This window comes from Siniperca chuatsi, linkage group LG3 (assembly GCF_020085105.1).
Source record: "Siniperca chuatsi isolate FFG_IHB_CAS linkage group LG3, ASM2008510v1, whole genome shotgun sequence".
In the NCBI taxonomy this organism is placed as follows: Eukaryota; Metazoa; Chordata; class Actinopteri; order Centrarchiformes; family Sinipercidae; genus Siniperca; species Siniperca chuatsi.
Window position 1 is genome coordinate 34,810,139 of NC_058044.1, and position 19,773 is coordinate 34,829,911.

Below are 19,773 nucleotides of genomic sequence, written 5' to 3' on the forward strand. Positions count from 1 at the left end.
GTTCTAATGCAGTTGGAAAAAAAGTCAGGATTTCTCCACCAGGTTAACGTTTTCAGTCACACAGGCAGAATTCATGAGGACCAAACAGTCATCTGGAGGCAGTTCTGTTTGTTTTATTGTAGAAATGACAGCTACATACATTCTGACAGACATGATAACGAGCCCCGTGGACCTCGTATGCCCTCTTCAGACCATTCTGGTTTGGTGTGTGTTCACTTGCCGATGTGGACGCTCTGGTGGCGGACCAGGTTTCCCAGCACAGAGAAGCTCTTGCCACACTTGGTGCAGCTGTAGGGTCTCTCTCCAGTGTGGACGGCCTGGTGCACCTTGAGGCTGCAGGCCTGCGAGAAGCGCTTCCCACACAGGCTGCAGCTGTAGCGCTTTTCCCCCGTGTGGACGCTCATGTGTCTCTTGATGTGGCTGGACTGGGAGAACCGTTTGCCGCACTGAGCGCAGCTGAACGGTTTCTCCCCGGTGTGCACCCGCTGGTGGGTTTTCAGCTGGTGCGGGTGGACGAAGGGCTTCTTACAGAGGTGGCAGTGGTAGATCCTCTCTCCGGCGTGGGAGCGCTGGTGCACCACCAGGTCTCTGGAGGTGGAGAAGAGGCGGCCGCACTGCTGGCAGCTGAACGCTCGCTCTGTGCTGCTGGGAAAGCTCCTGCTCCTGGAGTCAGAGGAGGCGTTACTGAAGGAGGAGACGGTAAGAGAGTCTGACACGGAAGAGTTCCCGAAGCTGCTCAGGAAAGGAAAAGATGAGGATGACAATGGCTCCTCCATGCCTGTGACTCCATCTGTGGAGTGTTTGTGAGGAGCCGTCAGAGACCGGGCCACCTCTGGAGAGCAGAACAAGTCGTCGAAGGAGGACGAGTCTAAGCTGCGGGTGTCCAGCTCTGCTGGTTCACTCTCTGTGTGCTGACTGTTGGTTAATCTGCTGTTACTCAGACACTCATTTCTAATGACAGAAACGAAAGGATTCTGTGTCCAGGAAGGTTCAGCCTCCAGTTGGACTGCTGTTGATGCCTCTCCCCTCCAGTCTGCTGCAGCACCACACAAACCATTCACTCCAGTGTTTGTCAGTGACAGCTCCGAATCCAGTGTCTTTATCAGTGCGGTCTCTACATCAGGACCTGTACTACTACTGGACTCAGCAGACAGAGAGTCACTGGGATCCACAATATGTTTGTCTTCTCCTTTGGTCATTTCGCCGGCTCCGTTTGGACCAGAACCTCTTGGTGCGGCCCTGTGGCTCTGGTCTGCTGGATGAGAATACGGACCCAGTGTACCGGCCTCCGCCACACCCTCTTTCTCTTCCTGCTGCGGAGCTTCAGGTCTGCCAAAGTCCTGTTTTTCATAGCGACCTGACACACTGACTCTGGGGATTTCTGCTTCAACACTCAGAGGGCGGTCGCTCCCAGCAGCAAGACGGGGAGACGGAGGTCCAACTAGAGAATGAACAGAGGGACAAAAAAGACAAAGACTGTATCAGTCTTCCATTCTTACTCTTATGTAACTGTAGAGAGCATCAACACGCGTTAACTCAGCTACCGTGCATTACTCCACAGCTTCACACCACAACCTGTATTTACCAGTGTGAGTTTCCTTTCGACAAATAGATGCAGACTACACACAGTGAGGTTTTTAAGGCTGATTATTACATAATCTAGACGCAATACATTGAAACTGACTGTTTTTAGGAAAAAATTAAATGCATGAATTAATTCAAATAGAAAGGGATTTCATTTTGCAGAATTATATGACTGACAGTGTGGAGAGGGTGTTGAATCAATTTAGACCATCACCTAGGGAGACAAAAATAGAATCAAGCAGTTAAACCATTAAAGACAATTTCAATAAAGAAAAAAATGAAACAATCCTTTTCTTGGGTAGCTCTGAGGGGGGATGGGGTTGCACTGGTGGAATTGAGGCGGAATGAGCAGTTTTCAATGAGACAAAGGGGCCCTAACTTATGGAACTCTTTGGTTAACATTACAATGTCCTTAAAGTCCTGCAGAGCTTTACATACTACTACAAACTACTTCAATCTCTGATTGATTTCATATCATATACTGTATATCTTTAATTGATATCAAAAAGATTTGACAGTCAGAGATTTCCTCTCCCTACACATTAAAAAATGTTTAAAAATGTGTGTGACCACTATGCATTGTGAGGCTGTGAGGTGGCTCCTGCCTTATACTAGTAGTCAGCAGTGTTTCTCATTTAACCACGACCGGCATCTTCCCTTAACCACACTGTAGTTGCTCCTTACTGATACAGAAGTAATATCCAGTGGAATAATATTGACAGTGAATATCTTGTAAGCATTTTCAATAGGACTGTCCAAAAACAGCTGAGGAGAAACAGGTGCACACCAGGTGGCAGTGGCATTTCCGCTAAATCGATTTAGCTAAGGAATGGATGTAATTAATAGGAGATAGGGCTGCATGAGATGGTAAAAAAATCACATTGCGATTATTTTGACAGATATTAGGATTGCGATGTGATTCACGATTAGTGGAAATGATCATTTTTGCATCACCATTTTCATTTTCACTGAAAAAATTATTAAAATCATGATGATGTGCCATTTGTTGGGGTCTATACCAAACAAACATGCTGTCTTCCATCTGAGGAACAAGATTTATAGGCCGGGGCGTGTCTGCAGCACTACACTTCTTCATTATAATGTTGTTTTGTCACACATTTGACCTTCATCAGAACATTGCAGCTTCTGTGATTTGGATATTGCACTTATTGCGATTTCAATAATATTTCAATTAATTGTGCAGCCCTAATAGGAGATAAGGTTGGCAAACAGGTTTCCTGATAACGTGTAACACTTTCAAGACATAGCATCTGTAACACTGCTGGCTTCATCTATCTGTTAAAATAACAGCTTCTGGGCATTCAAAGAAAGACTTGAACTGTTATGTTAAAGTCTCTAACATGGGACCGACAATTCTTGGGTGATATTTGCCACATTTACTCTCTCTGTATTTCACCTTGTTGCCCTTATATTAATGTGACAGCATTCACTTCAGACTTGTGCTGGAAATGTTATTAGGTGTGGCCTAGTAAGATTGTTGCTGTAGGTTTAGGCAGCAGCCTGACATGTAAAACTGCCAGCACATTTCTGTTGTAATGTAGCCAGCTAGCGGCTCCTTTAGTGAGCTGTATCTGCCCGTTCGATGTTTTGTCTCTGTACAGCATCTTAAAGTCTTCCATACATACTGCTGCTGTTGGGATCTGTCTGATGGTCTTCCAGCACGCTGCAGCCTGTCAGCTCCTCCTCCAGCCTTTCCTTCTTTATCACGACCACCTCTGGCTCCACCGGCTGACAGACAGAAAACATGTATGTGAAGTCCACGGTGCTTTTTTTGTTTTTCATTCATTACATTTGGAAAATTACATACATACTTATTTCAATGCCCGTTTAACACAATCTTTAACTGGTTGCATTTGAGCTAGCAAGCATGAATTCCTCACCTCTACTGTATGTGGACATTGATGTCCTTTTCCCTTTTGAGGCCTTACATTTTTATGACCTGATAAGGACAAGGAGGGAGGAGGGAGATGGACAGAAGAAGAGATAGCGTAAGACAAGCTGACCTTTGCACAGATTGCAGCACTAACCTGGAAGCGCTGAGTGTCAGTATTCTCCAGCGTGCTGGACTTAATATATATTACTTAAAATAGTTGGTTTTTGTCCCCTGCATGGCAGAGTGTTGTTAGATGTTAAAGTTGACACGTTTACCAGGGTTGTCCATGTTGTCTTTGTCCAGCCTGGAAAACCCTCACTACTGTACCCCTCTTGCTGACAGTGCTCTATTGGAACAAAGAGGACCAAACCAGGACAACAGACCCAGACCAAAAGTAGACTAAAGTATGTGGACATATAGTGATGAAGATGATGATGATGCACTGTAATGTGCCTCCCTCCAAGACTCTGCTCACTAAAGCTCACTAACTACAGCAGCGCATTGCTGCCATCATGACACAGACATTTTGTTCAGTTGTTATTATGATGAAGATGAAAATGCTTAATGGGATCCTTTTTACATTATAACAAGCTGTTTTCATGTTATTACTACATATTTTATTTGAACAAGAAACTTTTCTCCCAGAACAACATACAGTAACACTTTATCTTGTCATATCAAGACACTTTCTCATTGTTACATAAATTATTCATTATAAGAACATAGCTACTTCTCACGTTATAACGACAAACATATGCTGTCATAATGACAAAAGTATATTGTTTCAACAAGGTATGTTGGTGCCGTGTAAAAGAGTCACTCCACATAAATGATGTGTTATTACAGGAGAAGGGTTTACAGTTAAAAGAAATTTATTTAATATGTAGTAATAATGAGAGAAATACATCATTCTAACATGTTAATATACTGTCGTAAAAAGGTTTTATTGTTAGAACAAGAACATTTTCTCATTTTAGAATGACAAACGGTCAGCAATGTGCTGCCGTACATATTACATCATATTTAGTGTACACACACACACACACACACAAGCCTATGTAGTACTGCTGGGAGTGCAGCAGGTGTAACTCATTAACACACATGCACCTCCTGCGCTCCATACTACCATCAATAATCATGTTGTGTTCCCGCGATATGACAACATGCCTTACCTAGCTGTAACGACAAAGCTTCCTTCTTCTGAGATAAATATATTCCATATTCCATTATAACAACAAAACGTTCTCTTAACATAAAAGTATCTTGTTAGAAGGAAAAAAGGAACGACCACGCATCATCATGTGAAGTGCCTATCATGATATGCTGTTAAAATGTCTAATTTCTGAGTGGAGCCTGGTGTCTAATGTTCTCCACGCAGGACACAAAGCTGGGTTAGTTTCGGATGAAGCAGCTAACCTTTCCCGGTACAGGAGACCACCAGCTCTCTGTGGGAGTGCTCTCCGGAACGGACCTCCATCAGCCGCAGTCTGCTCTTCAGGGCCAGGTTCTCCCTCTGGCTGCGGGATATTTCCAGCCTCAGGGAGGCAAACCCGTCGTCCACGAGCTGACAGATCTCAGCCACCGCCGCGTTAGCTAACACCTCCATGATGGACGCGAGCTGAGCGTGGAAATCCACAGAGCTCGCCATCCTGCCCTAACGGTCCGGCACTGCTTCTCCCAGCAAAACTACTCTCAAGTCGTTTGTTGGAAATGAAGTCAGCCTCACATGGTCACACCGGAGACTCGTGAGAGCAATGAGTCTCCGTGGTGACTGCCGTTAGAAAAACGGCGCTTCTCAATGGAAATGTTGTTTGTTTACTTCCGGGTGTGCAGCAAGCTTGTTCCTTCGAGTACCGTAATTACCAGATTAAAAAGAAATTGGTGAATCTTTGTTGCACTAAAAAGCGTTGGCTCTGCAGCCAGGGCCGTGGCCAGGATTTTAGAAATACTGGTCAGGTGATGAGTTCAAGGCCCGTAATGTAGCCTACACATAATGTACACACCAATAAGAACGCCTTGCTAACGGTTCCTTCAAAAAATGTGTTTTATTATTTTATTAAGCATATTGGTTTATTTCTGAAGCCCTCTCCACACTGCCAGGAACAAGGGGAAACCTGAACCTTTTGTTTTTGAATGTATTTTGCTGGCCCAAAACTACACTGATCCTAAAAATTCTGGATTTGCCAGCTAACTACTAGTTGTAGTAGTACAAAATTTCATTATGTTTTAAATACGATTTTATTATTTTATTGTTCTGGGTTTGTTAACACTATTTGATTTCCGCATTACAATTACAGGAGACGATAGATGCTGAATGGATGCATGGAAATCAAATTACCATGTCATATTTGGGTGTCTTGACTTTAAACCGTCGGATTGTTTCTGCAATCAGTCTTTAAAGGATAAGTCCAAGTCCAGTTGCAAGTCCTCGTTTTGGTGACTGAAGTCTGAGTGGAGTCCAAGTCTCGATTCTACAGCTCTGAATGGAGCTAACAGAGATGCTGGACTGACATCCATCAGGAGACACAGACTCGCCTCTTGATGAAGCGTCATGTCGCTCCGTAGCTGCTGGACCGGGAAATAAGCAGCTGTTTGATCACAAGTTCAACATATCAACTGAAAAGGTGAAGATATGCCAAAGATGTGTGTTCACAGCTTGTTTCTACTCCCACCAAGTGGCCAAAAAGCTGTTAATGCTGCTTTAAACTTGCTTTCCTTTTTCATTTGTTTTCTTCTACATGTTTTCTTCTTCCATTTTCCATTTACGCTATAAATGTGAGCATTTCTATTTTGCATTTCAATTTTTTTTTTTACTTTCCAAATGACTCAACATCCATTTGTCAAAGTTCCTTTTTTAGTTTCCTTTACCTTTTAGTACAATACTAATTAATTCACTGTTCTCTCATGTTTCTCCCCCTTTTCCTTTTAATTTGATTTCTGGGTGAAATGATCCTCCATATTTAAGTATTGTGATGAATTCACTGGGTGTCAGCATCACCTCATCAGCTGCTTGTGCAAACTGTTCGTCCGTTCAAGTCATTAAGCTTGTTTTGCCTGGAAGCAACTACTGTAGATTAGCACACGTAAGTTAAGTGTACATGACGCAAAGTAAAGAGAGCTGTTAACATGACAGGACAGAGGAGATCTGTTTGAGTTTCTTCAAATGTCTACATGCCACAATCCCAGTAGAAATGATCAAGTACATCACTAATTTTTCATCAATTCTTTTCAAAACTAAACCTGATTCAGTAACTACAGGAAGACTCATGATCCTTTTAATGACCAGGAATGCTACTGCTGTGCTATCTAAGACTTTCCAAACATTTTTCCAAAGTGAATCCAAAGAAAAACAGAGTAACATGGATGAATACTTCCCAACAATACAGTAATCAGTGACAGCATTCATGAAATGGCACTAAATGATGACCAAATGCTGTTGAAATGAAGACCAGACATATCTATCCACGGCGGGTGGACTCGATAATACGAACAGTTGAACAGTTTAATGCTATAGCCTTGGATGGTCGTGGTGTTGTCCTGATTGCATCACATTGGAAGGTGTTCGTGTTCATTTGTCCTCTCAGGTACATACAGGGGGTTTACGAAGCAGTCTCGTCCCTGTGTAACTTGCTCTACTTGGCGGTGTGCAGAGCCTGGTGCCTGATGAGGTTGCTGAGGAAGGAGAAGTTCTTGCCACACTTGGAGCAGTGGAACCTCTTCTCCCCGGTGTGGACGCTCTGGTGGACCTTCAGGTTGGTGGAGGTGGAGAACTGCTTCCCGCAGTGGGGGCAGGGGAACGGCCTCTCCCCCGTGTGGACCATCTGGTGGCGCTTGAGGCTGCAGACCTGGCCAAAGCTCTTCCCGCACTGGACGCACTGGTATGGCTTCTCCCCCGTGTGGACACGCTCGTGGATGCGCAGCTGGCACTGGTGGGCGTAGCGGCGTGAACAGAAGGTGCAGGCATAGGGGAGGCAGGGCGGCTGCTGCTGGGACTGGGCTGACCCAGACTCCTGGTTGTGACTGCTGGATGCTTGATAAAGGTGGTTTTGACTGGAGAAGTGGGCGTTGTCCATCTGCCGGACCCCAGACCAAGAATGCTTGGTTTGTTGTTGCTGGGAGTCCACTGTCCCCATGGCAACAGGGGGGTTGTTAAAGGTAGAAATGTGATTACTGTAGGCTGCATTACCTTCAAACATCACATCACTGGGTGGCTCATTGATCTGAATACACAGCAGCGGCTGATACTGTGACCTCACAGTGGTGTTGCCCTGACCCATGAGAGATGTCACGTCCTCAGCTCCGTCATCTCCGCGTCGTCCAGACAACAACGCCCCGCCGCTGGTGTCCTCCGCTGCACTGGGAAGTGAGTTGATCACGACGATGTCGAGCTTCGACGCAGGGCTTACCTGGTCCATGTCGCACTGAGGCCTTTTAGAAACAGCGGGGAAGCTAGAGGCAGCATTTGTCCTTATTTGGCTAAATGATGAGTTTCCTGCTACGGTTTCTGGTGTGTATGTGGAACAAGATGGCCGCTTCAGATCTTCAGTCTCGCTGCTCTCCTGCCATTCCAGCAGCGTTTGGGAGGGAGTGTGTTTCTCGGGGGTGCCACCTGATGAGCCCACAGCAAAGAAAACAGAATGAGATTCTTTTTACATGCAGTGCAGTACAACAAGGGTTTACATAGAAATATACTGTCTCACCAGCTTCAAAGAGTATGCAAGCTGCACGTTTCTGCTTAATAACTACAACTGTGTATTCTTGACATCCCTGCCGACCAGCTGTGAGCAGTTACTGTATTGAAAATTGTGAGAAAATGCTGGAAAACATCCCATTCATGAGAAATCAAACTACAAATTCTAAAAAAAACATGGACATTTTGAATAGATTATATTAGTTTGGTCATTTCCTGCACTGCTGTTTGGCAGATGAGTCAGAAACCTTGGATGTTTTTATAACAGTTCTTGCTTGCTTGCAACTGTATTACCACATACTGTAACTGTATTACCACATACTGTTTCATACTGAAACCTTTTCTACGACACATACTGTAACAATAATGACATTTTGAAAATGTTTATGGAGATGATGACCTACAGTATAAATGGTAAGGTTCCAGTCTCATGTTCAGACTCAAACCAACACTGAATGCATCTACTAACAAGTATTAAATCTTCTTCCTCTGAGCCGCAGAGCTCCACTGTTGTCCAGAAACTATTACAACACATCAGTGAGCCGCTCTGCTGCACTGGGTGACATGTCGCTTCATCACCATGAACACACACACTGGATTCATCCGCCGCTGGAAATAGTCCCCAACAGATGCACTGTTTCCTCCTGTCTGATAAAAACTACAGCGAGCAGCTGTTTGAGGAATTGACTGAGCCTTTTTAAACATTAAGCTTTACGTCTTCAGCAGGAACCAATGGGCTCGGAGCTGAGAGCCGCAGACAGGAACTGTCTGTACTGAGAGACGGACTGACACATTGCTGGTTTGAGTCTGGGATTTTTTGACAATAAGGAAATTCTTTAAAAGTGAAATCTATTGTTTTATCAACAGCGTTATGTTTTGCCTCCTTTCTGTCTTTTGATATGAAACATCACAGAACAGCTGAGGAGGTAAACATGGACGTGCTCTGTACAGTTTGGTGAGGACTAAACTTTAGTCAAAATAAGGCACCCTCACCATTGAGTGCATGAAGTTGCAATGATTGAATGGTATTTCCACCGCAGGAAACGATGTGACAGAAAAACAGATTGATACCTTGCACTTCATCCATCTTTTCCTCCTTGCTCTGAGGGCTGCTCATGTTTTTCAGACATCCGTGGCCCTGGAAAGAGGAGGGAGGTATTTAGCTGACACAAAGAACCCATGAGGCTCTGACACAGTAGTAATTATTATTTCAAATAGGAGCCATTGGGTTGATGTTTATATGATATATGTGCTAGATATTATCAAATCATTTCATGGAGATCAGTTATTCACTTGTGTAAATCTTCTTTTCAGCTGCAGGAAAGAGGTGCATCCCACACCTGCTTCCACTGTGACTAAAATGTGAAATGACACCATACAATGAAACTCTTTGAAAATATGATTTATTAGCATATTTACACTACACTATATATATACAGGAGTATAAATGTATGTGTAAATTTCCCTCTCTTCTTTGGTGAGCCCATAGCTCTGATTAAAAGGATATTTTAAATGGTTAAACATGCAGTTACATGTTGAAAATGATGTGAGAAGGTCTAAGAGGTTGAGTGACAGAAGGTCTAAAGTGTAAAAGCAGTCTACACATGTGGAAAACCTCAGCCAGGTTTTTAAAGCAGTTTACTGCAGAATACAAACAGTGAAAGCACGCTACAACTGCTCACATGCAGCATCCATGTCCACACGCTGTATTTATTTAGAAATGTAGTATGCAGTATCATCACAACTGTGATCATACATATATATTCATATATTTGTTAATATGAGCAAAAGAGAAACAGGAATTCTCATTAGAAAACAAAACATGTGATGGTATGATGTGAAAACTCATATCTGTAAATATTTTATTAATTCGATAGAAAATAGAAATCTATGAAAAAGAAGCCAAACACCTGATTCCACTACTCTCTTATTAAAACATACACAACAATGGTAATGATGTTCAGTTAATGTCAGTCAGTTTTGTGCTTTGTCGTTTCTCTCCTCTCTCCTTCTGTCGCTTTCAGCAGGTATTTCTGCCTCCAGAGCTGCAGAGTCTGGATCTGTGGTTGTGGGCCGCCTGCTGCCAACTGCTACTACAATTGTTGTTATTGGCTGTGTTACTGATGCTGACATTATTATTCCTATAACTGTCATTCCTATTATTACTAATTTATTAATATTAATGTTACCACTGCCATTACATTATTACTATTTTAAAATTCTAGGTGGTATTTGCATTGTGCCCCCCCCCACCTTTCTCTCTGATGGCCGCCCACAATTGAGTCTGGTTCTGTCCGAGGTTTCTGCCTCTTAAAGGAAGTTTTTCCTTGCCACTGTCGCCAAATGCTTGCTCACGGTGGGATTTGTTGGGTCTCTGTAAATAATATTATAAAGAGTACGGTCTAGACCTGCTCTGTAGGAAAAGTGCAATGAAATAACCTGAATTGGTGCTATATAAATAAAATTGAATTGGATTGAATTTATACTGATGTTCTTTTATTGCCTTTTATCTAGTATGCAGACACTAAAGAACTGATGAGTGATTTCACTAAATACATCCCAATTTAATGACATCATGGGAGGAAATGAAATCAAAGGAAAATAATTTATTTATTTGTTGAAGTGACAGCTTCTTGTCACTCGGACATACAGTCGGTGTCTGTCACATAAATGTTCCTTGCGGCTTCGTTCAGACTTCAAAGAGTCAAAATGCTGGGTGATATTTAGCACCTGGTGCACAGAGGGAGTGGTATCACAGCAGGAGTGAGTTGGAAAATAATAATATGAAGGAAGAGGAGGCAGGCGTCCCTCATGCTCACCATGCGTCATTCATTAAGGCTGCACACATCACATTTGACTTTTTACTGCATCATGTTTTCGTCTGCTCTGCATTTCTTCCATCTCGTGCTGTTTCTAATAAAAAATGGAGTGCTCTGAAAAGTCTTAAAAGGTAAGCCTCAGGATTAAAAAGTGAAACAGTATTGTGTAAAACAGCCTTGTCTAGTCCTTAAACCCAGCTATAAAACTTTGGTCTGGTCTTTGGGTTCAATGCTGGATCTTCTGGTGCCTCTTGAGGTTGCTGGGATGGGAGAAGCGGCGGTTGCAGACAGAGCAGCTGAAAGGCCTCTCTCCGGTGTGCACGTTGCGGTGGATGTCCAGCTGGCTCTGGCACACGAAGCTCTTACCGCACAGCAGGCAGGTGTAGGGCTTCTCCCTGGTGTGCCTGGCCATGTGCTTCTGCAGGTCGGACTCCAGAAAGAAGCGCTTGGTGCAACTGGTGCAGCCGTACGGGCGCTCCATGGTGACGGCATGGTAGAAAGCCAGGTGGAAGCTGCTGGAGAAGGGTTTGTGGTGGCCTGCAGGGCGGTGCAGAGCCACGCTGTGTGCATCACTGGAGGAGTTGATACTGCAGGTGGTTCCACCACTGGATGTTCCTGGATTGTCATCATGAGGGAGAACAGACCCTGCCTGCAGAGAGGACTTCACCTGCACTGACTCCAGCCCAGCACACTGAATCATTGGTGATGTAGTTTTTTCATGTCTATCTCTTCTTCTGCCTGCTTCTCTCTTTGTCTGGTCTATGTCTGACCACTCACACTCCTCCCCCTCCTTGTCTGATGTCCCCCCTCCATCAATGACTATCACCTCTGACAGGCAGGACTTGGATGTGTCTAACGCAGCCTCATTATCTTTCCTGCCGTCCATTACGTCATCACAGGAAGCTGGCACGCCGTCCCTGCGTGGCGTCGTGTCAGCGTCTGAGTTCGGCGGTTCACTGTCCCCTGCTCTGACATCACTTCCTGTCAGCTCTGGCTGGGAACTGTGGGTAGTGTCACCTCCGCTGCTGTCAGTTTTGGCTGTCCTGCCGACAACAAAGGTGTCTATGTCAGATCCACTGACCTCCGTTTCGCTGTGGCGTCCGGCTGGCTGGCCGTCGCTGGCGTCCTTCGAGGCGGCAGTGTCTGCGTCTCCTCTGCTGCTCATGCAGGCGTCTACTGGCATCGCGTGGTTGGTGGTTCTGGTCTCCATCGCTCCCTCCACCTTAACTATCAGCAGCTCCCCGTCCTCCTCAGGCTCTGCTGACTGAGAGGACAAACCAATTAAAAATAAAGGTCCATGGTTTTTGTAACTCCCATTATAAAACAATTACAAGAATAAACCTGCTGCCTATAGTTTTATACTAAATGATAAACAATGATAAAGGACTGCACTTTCAGAAGTTGGAGGGGTTCTTTAACCACTATTTCCTGTATTCATATACATTCATATCAATCTAGCAAACACGTAATGATGAAACTGGCTATTGTTTTCCACAATAACGGAAGCCCAATTTTTTCTTTTTTCTCTACTACAAAGAACCCTGTCCTTTACTACTTTTTCTTTGACAGATGTTCCATTGTAGTTTTTTAAGGAGAATATTAACTGTAAATTAAAATAGAGAATTGTTTTTAACTCAACAAACATGTAGAGGAAGTGCAGTTGTTTTCCTCATCCCAGAGCACTGTATGTGGCCCATCAGAGGGTAGGGCAGCCTGTATGGAGCCTGAGAGGTGAAACCCAGGGCAAACAAACGTCCACAGAAGACTTGCTGCTGTTCCTAACGCTTCTCACTGTGAGCGTGTGGTAGCATATTAACACTGTGATCACCTCCTCTCCCATCTGGATTATAACAGCTGGACAGTCTGTTAGTGGAACAGTGCAAATGACACCCTTTGTATTAGATGTCATGTACATGTGGTGTAATCAGCTATACATCCTGTCTGCTTCATTTTCACCACTAACCTGAAAAACGTCACTGCACTAATGTGAAATGATTGCAAACTGTTAAAGGTGCAAATAGATGTTTTCAAGGGGGAAACTGCTGGGTAGTTTACTGCTTTCATTCTGAACACTGGTGAAAGACACTGTGGGCCAGATTTACTATTTGTAGCTAATTTCTCCTTCATGTGTATATGTGACTCATGCAAGACAAAACGGATGTATGACACACCCTACTGAAGCCCATTCCCAGTCTGCTGCTGTATTCTCATGAACACATTAGAAGTGCAGACTTCACAAGCACTAACATTTGACTTCAGTTTCTCTGTGGTCCTCCTGTTCTCTGTCACCTGTCCACTCGTGCTGCTCTTCTTCAGCTGGTAGCAAAGCTGGAGCGCTGAAACAACACACAATGTAGCATCCAAACTGTATGAGAGGACAAATGGAATGCATGTGAGTGACTTCAGAGACTTCACTCATTAAAGGGGTAGTCCAGGGATTTCGTTTTGCACTTCCACAGAGTTATGAGACAGACTCATTAATAAAAGTCACTGTCTATGATGCACAGGCCGAGAAATCCTGACTTTTAGTCTCTAATATGGTTTGAGTTCCAAACACATCTCCAGTTTGTAACTCAGGTGTTCTTTCTTTGTAGTCTCCATGCCCAAGCTGAAATAACTGCCGACACACAAGCTTCCTCTCAGCAGTCTGAAAGGATGCGTTCAAGAGTTGTCTTTAATAACTACTGCACTATTACATCATTAGCCTCTTAAACTTCACTAGGACACCTACGTCCTCGGCCGTCATTACTGTCTTCAGAGGCGGCTTTTAAAGTGAAGATACTGCTATCATATGAAACTAGATAACCTAAGGCATCCACTGGTACCAACCATGTCACGCTATCTTGTTGGGAGGGGTGCTGAACAACGCTCCAAAGTTCGGCTACATTTGGCAAGCGAAAAACTGGCATGGCCTTTTTAAAAGGGGTCCCTTGACCTCTCAAAATATGAATGAAAATGGGTCCTATGGGGACCCACGAGTCTCCCCTTTATAGACATGCCCACTTTATACTAATCCCATGCAGGGTTTTTTTGCATGCTGTATAAATGTGTTATTATCTCCTATTTTAAAATTTGTGTTTCTGCATACCGGGGTCCCTAAACAGTATTGGGTATGACTGGAAAGCTGAGGTTCTTGTGGATTCAATGAATTCCAATTGTATTCATGTGTGATCATGTTAGTCCCCATAGCCATTTCATCGTAGTGAGACCATTTTTTGAAACTAGACCTCACTGTATAAAATGACCTATTGTGACCTCGAGGATAATCACAGTCTCATAAAACTTTACAACCACAAACTAGAGACCCAGGGCACTCAGAGGATGTGCGGCTTCCCTAGGTATATTGACAATAAGGAGGTTTTTGAGCAATTTCCAGAACAGAAGTGCTTGCCATCCGATTGCCGAAAAATGCAATTCTTACTGAAATCTCCAAATGTCAAAAGTTTTTGATACCAAATCGCAGCATGAATTTGTCTATGGTGTTCCTCAAGGTCTTGGTGTCTTAATCTGGTATTCTGGAGGGGATTTTTGACCTTTTTTTTAAATCAATTTCTAGTGGTCAAAAATGGTTAAATTTTGCACCAAATCTGTGTAACAAATGGTAACAACCAAAAACTGCTGCAACAACTTTTGAGACATAATTGAGCATCATATACTTCCATCATAATGTTCTAAACCCTTATACTACAATATTTATTACAGATTTATGATTAGAAAAACTTGACGCACAGTGCCGAGCTGCATCTCAAATTAATCTTCAGGTTTCCAGCATTCAGATGATGTACACCACTTATATGTGGCATATACTGTTGACCTGCTATCTCCTCCTAAAGACACCCCCCCCCAAAAAAAAAGACAAAAATAGGTCTATGGTACGGAGGGGTGGAGCGGAAGAGGTTAGAACATCACAGGAAGATGTGATGTGAAAGACTATCTATGCTTCACTACAACAATACAAAGTAGAAGCTGTTTGTCTGTTTACAGCAGCGGCGGACGGCCGCCCCCCCTGAGTCTGCTTCTGTCCAAGGTTTCTGCCTCAAGGAAGTTTTTCCTTGCCACTGTCGCCAAGTGCTTGCTCGTGGGATTTGTTGGGTCTCTGTAAATAATATTATAAAGAGTTCAGTCTAGACCTGCTCTGTAGGAAAAGTGCAATGAGATAACTTCTTTTATGAATTGGCGCTGTATAAATAAATAAAATTTAATTGAATTAAATAGAAGCTGTTTGAAAGTAATTCAGCAAACTGTCACTGTGTCATCCTGCTCCTGTGTATAGTATAACTGTGTGTCAGTTCTGTTAGTGGAACACCTCCAAATCACCATATATGGTAAACAATCATCTATTCAAATATGGAGCCAGTAACACGACCAGGTCTGTGTGTGTGTGCATATTTAAGTCCATGGCTCATTGTCAGCTCACAACAGCAGAAGCGTTGTGGTAGACCACTCAAAGTGCTTCACACCACTTCACAGGTGCCAACTGCTCAACAGTACAAAGAAACTAACTCATTCACACACATCGAAGGCACAGCCTTTGGGAGCAATTTGGGGTTAAGTATCTTGCTCAAGGACACTTCGACATGCGGGCTAAGGGAGGCCGGGATCGAACCGCCGACCTTCCAATTAGAGGACGACTCGCTCTACCTTCATACCACAGTCTTTCTTCAGCTTGTTGCCTTCACCCTCAACTATCTCCACCAGCATCAGAAACACGCTGACCAATCACAGTTCTTGCAGTCTCCGTGTGGTGTCTAATAGCCTAAGACGTAGCTACGGAGACAGTGCACATAGCCATGGTAACCCCTTAACTTATAGCTATGATTCCAGCTTAAAACACTAGAACTGATGCTGTTTGCTTGATAACATTAGGGCTGCAGCTAATGATTATTGTCATTATCAATTGATCTTTTGTTCATTTTTTCCATTAATCGATTAATCGTTTAGTCCATAAGATATAGTGGAAAATGCCTGTCACAGTTTCCACGGTGACATCTTCAAATGTCTCATTTTGTCCGACCAACAGTCCAAAACCCACAGAGATTAATTTCCTGTGACATTTTGACATTTTGGAATCCTGCACAGAGCGGCCTATATGAAGATGGTTTTCTGGTGTTGGCGCACTGTGGAATAGCTACCTCAGTTTTGGTGGTGGTGACGACCTCCTGATCAGGATCCTGGTCCAGGTTGATAGGCTGGGTCTTCTGCACAGACTGCTGAGCCCCTGGACCTCGGTTCAGAAACCTGGTCCTGCCCTGCAGAGAGGGGCCTGCTGGAACATTAGAAGAAGAAGAGTAATTAGCCACTAATTACTACAACTAAACTCAATATAGCATTCTCTGTGAAAAGAACAGATGTAGCCTGTAAACACGTCCCATTTGTGTTGAGATAGTATCTCTGCACAGAGTTAAATCAACTAAGCAGCACAGCTTATTAGTGAGACACAATTTAACACCTAGTCTAACTCCTGTGTTACGGCAGGTTATTACAATCTTACTTTCTTGGTATGTTGCTCCTCAAACTGTTATTAAAGATGACACCAACAATGATAGTGGCAAACCTGGTGCTCAGGGAGTCAATGAGTGGCTGTATTTGTTTAAAGGCGTGTTCATAGCTGATGGTGACAACCTCTGTGTAGCTTTGTAAAGAGATGTTATGATGACATAAACATACACAGAGAAAACCCACCAGGATCCAGAGCGGATCCTTGAGGTATTCCACATTTGATCTCAGCATTTGATCAAGGAAAACTAACAGAAACAAAGAACTTCCTGAGCTGCTAAAGATGGGCTACTGTTAAAGCAGGTGAGTTTATCAAAGTCAGCAGCTAACAAAGGCCTCCAGAGCAGCGAGGAGGGCTTTCAAAGCTGATGGTGTTCAACCAAAAATTATGGAGGTGGCAAAATATGCTTTTGAAATTTTCTGTGATAGAATTTACTTTTTCTGACATAATTTCCTATATCTCCTCCCACCAGAATGAATGAATCTACAGTAAAATATATGTAATCTAATATAATACTGTGGCTAATCCACGGGCCACAGTCAGCTGTTCTCACAGAGACTTTTGATAGAAAGAGAGCTGTGTCTGTTATAAAGATCATTTTTAATGCTGACAGTAGCAGGACATAAAGTCCATTCCCCTCCGCTGTACTGGGTGGACTTAACTGTTTCCACATTTAACGTGTCGCGGCCCTTTAAAGCTGAGGTCCAGTTGAAATAAGACACTGTTAGCTTCATCCATAACGCTGAGCTCACCAGGATGGGCTGACGTACCTGTGAATACACGCTGAACAGATTATGCACAACGTTATAGGTGTCGGCGCTACATACCCGCCAGCGAGTCCCTGTTCTGCCGGGTGAGGAGGCGGACCCCGGGGAAGCGGCTGCTGGAGGAGCCCTCCGCTCCCTTCGCTCTCTCCGCTCGGTACCTGGCGATCTGCAGCTCCAGCAGTTTGATTTTCCTCCGCAGGAACTCGTTCTCCTTCTGGCTCCGGGACATTTCCAGATGAACCACCGCGTATCCGTCGTCCACAACTTTACAAATCTCTGCGACGGCCGCGTTAGCCAGCACCTCCATGATGGAGGCAATCTGAGAGTGGAAGTCCATGGCAGTCGACATTGTCATAGCGAGCTTTAAACACTCGGCCTTTTTGATGTTTGTCCTAAAAACAACACCGACAGTTGGAAACGCTGCAGGGCTAAATGAAATGCATGACTGGGCGGTACTACTACTATAGTATAACGCAGAAAAAGTGGACCCCCGGACTGTGGAGTCTTTGTTGATATGATGGCTGCACGGAAGCTCTAATTTTTGACAGTATTTTTCCAGTAGGAACGATGAATACATTACAATAGCGCCCCCTGTGTTCAGGAGCGGACCTGCCACACAGCAGCCTACAGTTCACAGTACATTTGCTGCGGTAATTCCACGTGGAGAAGTGCAGATCAGATGCAACTTTATTCATCCATGTGGGCAAAATGGGTCTCTGCACCAGCGAAATGAAAACGGAAAGTAAACTAAAGTGTGAGTGCAGCAAATAACTATGGCTATCTGGAATATGGCAGTTATATCTAGTGGTGGAAGAAGTATTCAGACATTTTACTTAAAAGGTAAAAAATAGCAATAGTACAATGTAAAAATACTCCATTACCAGTAAAATTACTTCGTTCAAAATCCTGCTCAAGTAAATGGACAGAAGTATCAAAAGTAAAAGTACTCATTTTGTAGAATACCCCCTGCCAGTGTTATATTACAGTATTATAATTAGGGGTGGGAGATAGGATGATTTATACCTTGAGACAATAAGAATTATTCAACCGTCAGACATTTTGGTATATACTGAGGTGTCTATCCCTTCAATATTTCTGGTTGTATGTGTGTGGGCACATCAGTAAGCAGGACTACTTTATGGTCAGTTTGGATTTACAAGACTGTTGCATCAATGTGGTGAAATACCTTCATTTGTATATATAATTAAATACATTATATATATATGATGTTCTTGTGTTTCGAATACATGGGCCAGACGTGGACATTGAACAGGCCGGGGGGGGGGGCATATATATACAGTGTATACATATATATATATATATATATATATATATATATCTAAAATATTATATATTGAAAACTTTTGGACTTGTCGCAGTAGAAAAATCGCAGGTGTTAGTAAAAACATTAATGATGGTGCCCGAAATGTCCTAGTGAGCCATGGCAGTGTGAGCCAGCATGAACAATAGGACCCTGACACTGAATTCAGCCATCATTCATTTGATTATTTACACCGGCGCTTTTCCTACTGTCACATGTGCTGAGTGAAAAAGGCCTGTTATTATGGCTGTGCATTAACATGTAAGCAGCATGTTAGTGTTGTAGCTAGTCAAGGTGGGTAGTTTCAATTCAGTTCAATTTTATTTCTATAGCGCCAAATCATAACAGAAGTTATCTCATTGCACTTTTCCTATAGAGCAGGTCTAGACTGTACTCTTTATAATATTATTAACAGAGACCCAACAATCGATTGATCATAACCTTTCTTTTGTATGTAAAATATGTATCTGTAAAGTAACTAGTAACTACAGCTGTCATAAATGTAGTGGAGTATTTCCCTCTGAAATGTAGTGGAGTAGAAGTATAAAGTAGCATAAAATTGATGTAGTGGCTGCATTGTTCTCATCTTTATCCTAAACTTTCTTAATCAATAACCACATCATAAGGACGACATGAGATTGTCTTACGTGTCGAGTCAGCTCAGTGGCAAAGCCAACGGTAAAACAACCGTGTTGCTCCACCATCCACTCATTTATTTTTTACTTTTCTGAACACTTCAAAAAACAAAACTCCACTTCCTGTTCATTTGTCACATGTGTATGGATGCCACACAGGAAGACAGCAAAATTCACAGAGTTCAAATATACAGGAATTAAATCACGCCAAATATTCAACAATATTCCCCAAAATTACACTGAAATATATTCCCTCACTATACTCCAACAAGTCATACCATCTAACAGGAACCTTAGAAACAACTGTAAAACCTGATATATATTTGACTGCTTTGCTCCTGTCAACCTTCTTTAACTAACTTCAACAATTAATTCATCTATGCCATCAACCTGTCTCTTAGACCCTATTCCAACTAGGCTGTTTAAAGATGTTTTACCCTTAATTAGCACTTCTTTACTGGATATGACCAATCTGTCTTTATTAACAGGCTATGTACCACAATCTTTTAAAGTAGCTGTAATTAAACCGCTTCTTAAAAAGCCCACTCTTGATCCACAGGTTTTAA

The 19,773-nt window shown here is 43.1% G+C and overlaps 1 protein-coding gene across 1 annotated transcript; it reads right to left on the reverse strand.

The window, feature by feature from the left end:
• Positions 1–93: 93 nt before the first annotated feature.
• On the reverse strand, positions 94–18,379 carry LOC122871355. Its single transcript, XM_044186376.1, has 9 exons — positions 17,312–18,379; positions 16,120–16,253; positions 12,069–12,251; positions 9,240–9,306; positions 7,114–8,087; positions 4,895–5,132; positions 3,486–3,544; positions 3,231–3,333; positions 94–1,441 (listed from the first exon to the last, which is right to left on the reverse strand). The coding sequence occupies exons 1-9, from the start codon at positions 17,826–17,828 to the stop codon at positions 213–215; spliced, it is 3,504 nt and encodes a 1,167-aa protein (XP_044042311.1). The 5' UTR covers positions 17,829–18,379; the 3' UTR covers positions 94–212.
• Positions 18,380–19,773: the final 1,394 nt, after the last annotated feature.